Below are 10,874 nucleotides of genomic sequence, written 5' to 3' on the forward strand. Positions count from 1 at the left end.
CTGCGGCGGGACAATCCATGCTTAATTTACGGAAGGGCGAGGCGTGCCGGTGCCTGCCCAACCGTACGGACGCCTTGTATCGGGCCCGACAACGTCACAGCGCCACAAATAAAGTGGCTCCCCAATTATATGTGTAAATTAACCTACTACAAAGTGGAAGTCGGACACAGTACACCGTAACGCGGTGATCCGTGCTGATCGCCTCGTTGGGTTATCGCAACGGCGCTAGCTACGCTTGTTCCCGTGCCCTGTCCCGATTTAAACTAAAATGCCGGCAAAAGCGGGCTTTTACCGGAAAGCTGCAGGTTCGACGGACCTAATCGCCATTCACAAATTATTGTCCGTGACGACCGGCACATATTCGTTTTTTTTTTCAAGTAAAGTAAATGAATATTAAACGAGAATGAGAGAGGAGGTTGAACAGTTGGACTGGAAAAAGGTTGCGAAGAGTGGACCAAACGCCTGCGGCCTGACGTCTACAATCATGCATCGATTGCGGTCATACTGACCAGTTGCTTCCCATTGACGTAACCTGAATGTTCCTCTGAGTTCTTATTCTTCCATTCGCAGCAGCCTATGGAAGGGGATTGTTTGATCTTTTGCTAGCGGGGAGAGAGAAAATTGCAGATCAAGGAGCAGTGGAAAGAAACAAGAAGAGAGGGGGGAGTGATCCAGAAATTGTACTCCTTTGCAGAGGAATTTACAGAGTGCCAGTGGAGTCAATATCTATCTTCTAAGCGCCACACTTGATCACGACGAGTGTTCTTAATTTTACAGTGTGCGAGAAAGAGAGATTTTGAATTGAGCGTGAAAGATTTGTGTGTCGGGGGAGAGGGGGGAAGAGGGAGATTGAGGAAAGAGGAGTGAGTGTATGAGTGGGTTGAAGACACACAGATCGTCTCCTTTTCTGGTTTACCTTGTGAACTCGCTCTTACTTAGATCTTGATAAAAGAGGATCGAGACGGCCGGGGTGGCTACGGGAAGGCGATTCCCTTCGGACACTGGCGCGTTCGCGGACTGGGTGGCCGCCTCGGCCGCCCCCGGCAGAGGAGACGACCTTCGCCTCGGATTCAACGCCGGTGGTTCTGAGGGCGGAGCTGCTAGTTTAATTTGGGCTGGCGGCGGGAGGCAGCCGCAAGACAGCAATTACGGAGTACCTGCCGAGATGGGGACGGTGGTGCTCGCCTCCGCAGCCTCCTTCCACCACCACCACCACCACCACCACCATCTCGAGTCCCTTCAGTCCGTCCCGGCCGCCGCGCCGCTAATACCGCCGCAGCACCTGCTGTCTAACCCTAACCCTAATGCCCACTTCTCCAACTATTCCATACATCCGATGCTCGACTCGAGAGGGGTAATCGCTGGCTGCGCCGAGGGAGGCGGGGTGTTCACTTGTCAGGACTGCGGCAACCAAGCCAAGAAAGACTGCACTCACCGGCGGTGTCGCACGTGCTGCAAGAGCCGCGGGTTCGAGTGCTCCACCCATGTCAAGAGCACCTGGGTTCCCGCCTCCCGGCGCCGCGAGCGCCAGCTCGCTGCGGCCGCCTCCGCCCCCAAGAAGCCCCGCGTTAGCGCCTCTTCCTTCCACCAGCCCGCCGCCGCCTCCCACACCTCCACCTCCAACACCACCCCTCCGCGTAGCTTCGACACCACTTCCAGCCTCCAAAGTGAGTTTTCATCGATTTATATTAATCAAACATATTTGTTTGAATCTCTTGATCCTCGCAGACGGCGGCGACGACGTGGGGGAAACCCTCCCGGTGAACGTGCGATCGCCGGCTGTTTTCAAGTGCGTACGCGTAACCTCCATGGACGACGACGGGGAGGACGAATACGCCTACCACGCCGTGATCAAGATCGGCGGCCGCGTCTTCAAGGGCTTCCTGTTCGACCAAGGCTGCGACAACGACGCCTCGATTCCAAATATGTCGGAGCTTCACCTGGGCAACATAACGAGCACTGGCGGTGGTGCTTCCTCGCCAGCACTCCCCTGCAACATATTCGGAGGAAGTAGCGGCGGATTGATCGGAGATGCCAACTACGACGGTAACCATCTGTAGCTTCTCTATAGTGTCTCAATTACGTCCTCATTCTATTCTAGTTAATTAGGTAGCTACTTGGTCAAGTAAGTTTTACTTGTTTCTTTGGAAATAACTATATTTACTAACTGTGATGATTTGTTCATGTATTGTGTACTTATCGTCATCGATCATTTTTCACTTTCTTGATGAGTAGAATATAAATTCTAGTGTGTGTCGTTATGTAATCATTGTATAACACCGGTGCAATGCAGCCTTGGTAGTAGCTATCAACTTTGCTTTAGGTCGTTCTTGTTCTCAATGACCAAATGCAGGTGCCTTTCATTTTGTGGTGTTGATAGTAGTAATACATAATATTAAAGCTTTGTTGCTGTGTTTGTGCCTATATTATTATTAAATCTACGTGTAGACTTTGCATGGGGAATTTAAATGGAAATGACGCTTTGCTCTCCATTCCTTGTCAGAGCAGTGTTCGATATTTCTTTATATTTTCGTTTTTTCTTGGGAATGAATGCTTTGTTCTCCTTTCTTTTCCGAGAAGTTCATGTGGCAGCAATCTTTTCTCTGTATGACCATCCTTGCCGGCTTTGGTGTGCCTATTTATGGATATTTACCTATACTAAATATTTTTCCCTTGGCAATTTCTCTCTGCATATTTTGTTATAGCAAGCCCTCTACGCTCTTAATACTAATTCTTGTCTTCTTTACCTTTTTATTTTGCTTACTATTTGCTTTGGTGTAAGAGAACAATCAAGCTAGGACTAGTGCAGCATATTGGCATCGCAATGTCCAGTAAAAACAATTTTCCCAAATATCATTAATTAATTCTAATCACGGTTGACTAACAACATAAATAATAAATGTATAATAGAATATCTCCTTTAGTGGCATTGGGGACAGTTAATGATGGCAACTTTTACATTTTTGTTTTTTGATAAAAATATTCCTATATGCACATTTTCATATACGCTGTGAATTGAATTTTTTTTTTGATTAAATGTGATGACACTTCTTTTTATTTTTTAATTCATTTTGTTAGGGAAATCAACTGTTTTGCATCTGCAGCTCTTTTATTTGATAGCATTTTCAGTTTCAAGAACTACACAACATGAATCTAAAAAGCATTATGGTTATCTGATTGAACTAGTTATATTCTTTATTTATGGTAAGTTATGTCTGTTATACAGCAGTCGATCACACCTCGCATAGTCGGATTAGGGACTCTCCTCAGTTCAGTTTAACGAATTTGATTTTGTCAGATTATCGACGTATTTATCTTTATTTGCCTTAAATTGCTTTCTAATTTTGCAAAATAAATCAAAACTTGCATAGAAGCTATATTGTTTGGTTATATATTTTGGTTTCTCACTTGTCATGCTGTATTGGTTATTACTAATATGCACCAAATTGCCTTCAGAATTTTGGTTATTTGCATGATAATTAGGTACCAATTCACTCTGTTCTATTTCCAAAAAAACCCGGATCTTACCCGGGGTTCTTGGTCTCTTCAAGAACATATTATTGTATCATACAAAATATGAAATAGGTAGGGACAAAAAGTATATATGATAGGGTCCTGAAAATATCATCTGATAGCTTCCATTGATAATTAATGACGACGCTAGCTTAATTACTGGAATTGTTCTTTTAGTTTTGATGTGGATAAGTTTCTTTGTGAAATCTTATGTAGTTTAGGGAGTAACAATAGCAGAACAACACCTCGATCTAAGAGTTTCTTGATTTGAGAATGAAGTGTTTCTGTAGGAAATAATATGCAATGAAGAGCAATGTGGACTCACAATTTGATTAGAAAAAGGATGTTATTGCTCAAGTATTTCTCCAAATACACTCCACTGCTCTCTACCCTACATCATAGTTACACTCAATGCCTATATATTACTCCTCTCCTTGGACTAACCCTCTTTGAGAATCTTGGAAGTCTGAGCCTTTGCTACTACCTTTCTTAGGTCTGACTACTTGAAATATGAATTGGTCTCCTCAAAATTGAGTTTAACTTTTTATTTTTAATCTTTCATTACAAGTTAGATCTTCAATTTGTTGAAGGGATCAACTCCAAGTGACTTAATATATCAGTGGCTTTATTGTAAGTCTTCACTTATGCTAGCTCTACATAGTTATTCTTCACATGCTCCCAAATTGAATGAAAGTGCACATCAATATGCTTTCCCTTTTGATGCTAAACTAGATTCTTTTCCAAAGCAATTGTCGACTTGCTATCAATGTAAAGTCTTGTATCTTCATCTTATTTTAATCTTCCAATCATCTATGTCTCCGCCCAATCACTATTTGAATACTCTATAAGTTAAAAATTGTTAGCCCGATGGCTTAGGTATCATGGGGTTTGATTGGTGGCTTCGTCCTCCTTTTATGCTATCAAAAGAACATCTTCATCTACTTTTTTTTTTACCCGTTGTAGTTACCTTTCTCTTGCACTAAGTTAGATCGATCATGCCAACATTCAAATGCATAATGCCCAAACCTTTTACAATTGAAATATTGAACTTTGATTTTCTAATATCTTCAATCTGTCTATTTCTTCCTCTAATATGGTGGTTACTGTCTTTGTTGATTTTGTAACCACCAAGTCCTTGACTACTCTCCAAATTTTCACCATAGCCTCTTCCACGATTATGACAATGATCCTCTTGGCTACTTTCTCCTTCTGAAACTGCCTTTTTGTCATTGATGGAAAGTTTGTTTTGTAGACCTTGCCACAATCTCTCTCTCTCTCTTCTTTTGGATTTTAATGTCATAGGTGGAAAGAAAACCCATAAGTTCATCCAACTTCATGTCTTTTACATCATTAGAATTAGAAATCTCAATAGTCATCACAATATAATCTTCACCACTCGACTCTCTTCAAATTCTTTACCATTTCTCCTTGGTTGGTTTACAATGGCCAACATCCTTGTGGAGTAGTCCGATGCAAGCTCAGATTCTATCTTCGATCTTTAAATTCTCTTATCAAGGATTAGAGGGGAATCCTTTTTATCTTCTTGGTTCTATAGTATTCCACTCACCTTCTTGGAATTAGTCCTTCAAAATTTTACTAGTTTGACCCTTTTTGGCACTAGTTTTCCTACAGAATTACAAACACCAGACTCAGATTATGAACTTCTCTGCTCCTCTCAAAATTAAATTAAATATTTTATTTTTCTAATAATGTCAAGCCAAATTCACTGTGAAGATTTAGTAGCTGCTGTTAGTGGTTTTGTAGTTTTGAGGTTTTCTAAATCATGTAGGGCATTGTAGACTGTATAGTAATTTGATTTACGTACTTATATTAAGACTGTAGCTTCTTGTGGTGAAACATTATGCTCTATGGAAATATGTACTTCACTGTTGTACTTATAGAATTCAAGGCCATGCCTTACTGGAAAGCTCGTTTACAAAACAGTGTCAGTATTTCCTCGAGTTATATAATTTAACACCTCTGAATCTGTGCCTTATGCCATGCATCTTTAGCAGTGAGTATGTGACTTTGTGTAGTGGTGTTCGAATGATGCGTACATGTAGAACACTATAGTGACACGAGCAGTAACAATTTTAAGAGAATATTTATGATTAGGAGCTTGATAAACGTTATACTCATTCTTAAGTCAGATAGTTATGCTCTCCATTCCTTCAAGTCTAATCTGTCTGCACTTTGATCATCTTTTATTGTTATTTGTTTATCAAGAAAGAAAACATGATGATAAAATATTGAAGAAGCTATTACTTCAATGATAATATAACATTTTAAATTATATCACATCAGGAAGGTGGTTGATAGGGTTGAGTAAGGAATTCGTGGAGATATTTTTCATTCTTTGAATGGATTTAGGCTGTGATAGAGAAGGTTGACCATCAAAATCAAAGAGAAGAATTTGCCATACAAATTGAATAAGTTTATAAGAATTTTGATTTTGGATATCTAATGCTTTGGTTGGAACCAGCGCAAGGAATTCAGTGTCTGTAATTTGATAAGGTCATTTATGGTGAATGCAAGTATGCATCACTTTGTGGCCCAGGGATGATGATACGGTAAGTTATTTGCGCTTTTGGATTTATTCAGTTGTTAGGTGAAATAATTTTTATGAGGTCAAATGATATTTTTAGGATTAGAAAGTTGACACTTGGATTATAAAAAAAATAATACAACTTTCTGAGTGAAAAAAGATAAATTGTGCCTTTTAATATGTATGTTTTGATATGAAAATAATTAAAACTTAAATGGAAATAATAAATGCTGTTGTAACATGATAAAAGTAAGGATTAAATTGATGGTGTAGTCTCGTCGTTACGGTGGCGGCCTTTCAACTATAAGGTTTCAAGTTTGATTCTGTGTCATCTCTTTTTTTAAGTTAAATGACTTATCAAAATTATAATAAACAATATTTTTATATGTAATTTTGTATATTCCATAATTTTAAAACTTTATTTCCTAAACGAGTATATGTTGCAAGTTAAATTTTGAAATACTAAAACTATTAAATGCTTTAGTTGTTTTAATCGAATTTATAATCATAAGAAATTTTAAATCAGAAACCAATATTTTTTTCCAAACAATAATATTACATTAAATAATTTAATATCTAAATTATTACTACTACTCTTTCTATCTCTAATAATAATATGATTTTTTTTAAAAAAATATAATTATTAAATAAGTTTGTGAAAATTTATTCAATTAAATAATAATAGTGAAACATTTTAAATAACTAAAACACGACGAAAGTTTTAATCATTTCACGATGAAATGTCATAAAATTAAATAAATTATTTTAAATATCAGGATTTATAATTTTAAATATCAACTAATATTAATATTTTATTATGAAATTTTATAAGTTTTGAACATAAAAGTTTGTTAAAAGTATTTAAAGTGATACAGAATTTGATAAAAAGTAAGAGTATTGTAATATAGCAACCAATATTATTTCGATAGCTAGATATTAATCATTAGCTATTTTAATTTAAGGATCAAATTTAATTATAGTCTCTACACTAGCAATCAAATTTAAATTCGAACATAAATTTAGTGATAAAATTTAAATTTTTAGTCATTAAAGTTAATGATTGATTTTATTTTGATTGATTTCGGTTGCTAACCATTGCCAATTGTAATGATAGCGACTAATTAAATCGGCACTACAAGAAAAAAGCTAATAGACAACGCTTTAAAAGCGTTGTCTATGTGGCTGAAAAAGCGTTGTTAAAAGCACTGTTGTTAAAAGTCTGCTCAAAGACAACACTTTAAAAGCGTTGTCGTTTATAGCAAAGACAACGCTTTAAAAGCGTTGTCATTTCTTACAAAGACAACGCATAAAAAACGTTGTCTTTGTTAAAGACAACGCATAAAAAGTATTGTCTTTGTTAAAAACAATTCATAAAAAGTGTTGTATTTTTTAAGAAAGACAACAGTTTCACAATGCATAAAAAAACGTTGTTTTTTATAGTAAAAGATAAGAAGTTTAAACTATTATCTTTTAATACCAAAGATAACTAAGAGATAAATGAAAATAAATATATTTCAATCAACAACATATTATTAAATAAACAACTAAGATCAATATAGAAATTATCATCCTTACACTTCTATAACAAACATAATTACTTGCATACAAAGAAATTTTAATTAGGAGACACTCAAAACTACTCCTATCGACTACATCTTATTGCATGAACTTAAAGAATCTTGATAGATGCTACTTATCCTCTTGACTTGAATGTTCTTTACTCATTGGCTTTAACCATCTTCTCGTTTAAATCCCAAAGTCCTCTTAATAGTTCTTCGCCAAAGTACTTTCCAGTCGCACCCTTGAGGTTTGGATGCAGTGCCACATAGCATGTAGTTGTTGCTCCTATAATCATCCATATCTGAGCTGTTTAGCTGGAGTTTCTGAATACCTCCATTCACCATTCAAAATATCTGAAAAGACACTGCATGTAAAATTTCCAAAATTCCAATATTTAATGAAAGTCAACAGAATAAGCAAACGACATGTGAAATTTTCACAATCTCAACTTCTATCATCCAAGAAGTCAAAACCTTATTTCAAAAAAGTTAAGAAATTGATGCATTAGAACATAGTCAACTGGAATAAAACTATCAACTAAACATAAAGACAAACATAGGAAAAATAAATACCTTGCAGATGACATATAAGATTATTTCTGTAGTCCACATAGAAAGGTCTGACTAGGATAATTAATATCTGTTCTATGTAGTTGTTTATAGATTCACAATGTTGAGATACAGACTCAGTCACAGTTTTGTCACCCAAAACTAACTCCTGCAATGATGCAATGATAATCATCCAATGACAAACTATATATGCATGTCAACAATTTGCAAGGGAAAGTAGGAAACTCACTTGTTCGCAGTGTGGATTTTTGATCCAATCTAACATAGAGCATGGAAAGTAAAAACACATCAAGTAAGCATCTAGTGAAACAAAAACTAGAGCATGTAACAAAACCTAAACTAATTGCATTCAAATAAAGAACAAATATCATAGGAACATAAATCACTAAACTAACAAGCATTACATGGAATTAAATTAAAGAGACATTCACCGAACACCTACTATGCATGAAACAAATAAAGCAAGATGAGTGCAATTCAAACATAGGGAATTAAGTTCAATACAAGCATTCAAACAAAACTCTGCTAGTGGCTGCACACTTCGACACGACGATGGTGAACGACTTTTCACTTGAAGAAATCCTCTCTAAATGAAGTTGGCAAGCTATGGAAATGCACTGCAAAGGAAATTTATGATCACTACTGATTCTGAAGATTACCAAATATCTAGTATCTTTTTTTAACAAAAGAAATAAGGTTGAAATTCAGATTACCAAATAAAGATCAAACATTTACCCAAGGACATGTGAAAGCTACAACAAAGCATTCTTAACGGCAGGAATTGGAGTTCAAAGCAATACTTGTGGGGCATTCACAAACTCAAAGTTAATTCTATCAGTTTGAAAGGATAAGTGATATTATACAAGGCTAGAGCTAAGTTCTGTTACAACTGCTAAACACTAACAAAGAAGTAATATTTCTCACATGTCCTTGGATAAATATTACAATTGCAAGAGGAACAAGAGTTCACAATGCTAAGATCATTCAATGATAAATCTAGAAATTATAAATGCATCCCTTTCCAGTGAGAAAAATATCACAAACACTTAGTTAATTTGCAGGAGTCAAACATTTAAGATCCACAGAAACAACTAAAGATGACATTTAGAAACGACATAGAATTCTTGTGTTTTTGATTCAAAATCCCGTGAGAATCCACCTACTCAAGTTTCTAACTTTAGTGAGCACACAACTAGTTCCATCACGCGGACTTTAAGGAAACTCGTCTAAGAGGAAAATTCACAAACACTTGAAAGCATGAGTCAAGGGACACCAACCTCCAACGCTTGCCGGTACCTTCGGCGCACACGGAGCTCTCTGATTATATTCTGGAGCTCTACGTGTCGTATGGATTTTCTCTTGTTGACCCAGCGGTTGAGCACCGGCTAGAGGTTAATGTTGGGGTCACTTAGCGACCATATCTTGGACTGCAGCGTCAGACGGCGGGGTTTCCTGGTGCAGTAATGTCTGCCGTTCGCCAGCGCCGAATCCTAGCGGCGGAGACGACTTTCGAGGAAATTTAAAGTTAGAACTTCTTTTCTAGAACAAACTCTACTTGATTCTGAAGATTACTACTGGCTAAGATAGAAACTTCAAAACATAGAAATTTAAGAGAACAACGAAGAGGGAGCATTGAGCCACTTGAGATCCATCTCTAAACTCAAGAAAGAGGCCGAGAGAAGGAGGGGCTGCCTTATCGGCCGGGGTGGAACATTGAGCGACGTCTCTCTCCAAGGCGGCTGCCTCATCGGCCGGGGCGGAAGAAAGAGGCCGGGAGAAGGAGGGGCTTCGTCGCCGATGGAGCAGGAACGAGAAGCGCGCAGTGGAAGTAAAAGATACGGTGGTGGGCACACCTCGTTGTCGTCCTCTTCCTCCCAGTTCGCTTCGGAGAGGGGTTTGCCGGAGAGGAGTTGGAAGGAGAGGCGTGAGAGGAGGAGTTGGATGTAGAAGGCGTGAGATGATGAGTTGGGAGAACGGTTCGGAAGGTATTCTAGCGGAGAATAGGTGGGCGAGTGAAACCTAGGGGTTTTCCTACTTCTTGATCCAACGGTTTGTATTATTCTAGATTTAGATGAGAACTTGACAATAGACAACACTTTTTAAAAATTGTTGTCGTAGACACTAAAAAAAAGCCAATAGACAACACTTTTTATGAAGCGTTGTCTTTAACCCATAAAAATCACTAATAGACAACGATTTTTAGAAAAGCGGTGTCTATTAATAAGAAAATAATGAAATAGACAACGCTTTTCACTAAAAGCGTTGTTAAAAAAAAATAGACAACGTTTTTTAAAAAAAGCGTTGTTGTTTAAGTGTTGTAGAATCCCAATTTTCTTGTAGTGCGGACGCTAAAGGAATCTAGCGATGGAATAAGCTATCGTTAATTAACTATTTTCTTGTAGTGAAGTGATAATCCTCCTTCATATCTCCACTTCTTGTTAACTGTGTCTCCAATCCGTGAATGATCGACCATTCAAAATCCTACGAATCTCTTTGCTAAAACCTAGGGATCCTCTGTAACGTTGGTTCTTCTAAGCATGGCATCGACCAAGAGTACTTCCTCGCATCGGTACGACTTACCTTGAGAGTCATCTCAAGATTTCATGAGGTCCTAGGTAAAAAAAAAATAATATTTAGACCTTTAATAATTTTTTTTTAAAAAAAAATTCACCCTTTTTCATTTAGAC

The 10,874-nt window shown here is 37.6% G+C and overlaps 1 protein-coding gene across 1 annotated transcript; it reads left to right on the forward strand.

Annotated features, from left to right (window-relative positions):
* The first annotated feature begins 302 nt into the window (after positions 1 to 302).
* On the forward strand, positions 303 to 2,322 carry LOC122027897 (protein LATERAL ROOT PRIMORDIUM 1-like). The gene is made up of 2 exons (XM_042586913.1): positions 303 to 1,667; positions 1,729 to 2,322. Exons 1-2 carry the CDS (start codon positions 1,166 to 1,168, stop codon positions 2,058 to 2,060), a joined length of 834 nt encoding a protein of 277 aa, XP_042442847.1. The 5' UTR covers positions 303 to 1,165; the 3' UTR covers positions 2,061 to 2,322.
* The last annotated feature ends 8,552 nt before the right edge of the window (positions 2,323 to 10,874 follow it).

This window comes from Zingiber officinale, chromosome 10A (genome assembly GCF_018446385.1).
Source record: "Zingiber officinale cultivar Zhangliang chromosome 10A, Zo_v1.1, whole genome shotgun sequence".
NCBI lineage: Eukaryota > Viridiplantae > Streptophyta > Magnoliopsida > Zingiberales > Zingiberaceae > Zingiber > Zingiber officinale.

Excerpts from the sequence above, each read along its gene's own strand:
- LOC122027897 (XM_042586913.1), top strand. The coding sequence starts at position 1,166 with ATGGGGACGGTGGTGCTCGCCTCCGCAGCCTCCTTCCACCACCACCAC. Across the intron at positions 1,668-1,728 it reads CACCACTTCCAGCCTCCAAA|ACGGCGGCGACGACGTGGGG; the intron begins GTGAGTTTTCAT and ends TGATCCTCGCAG.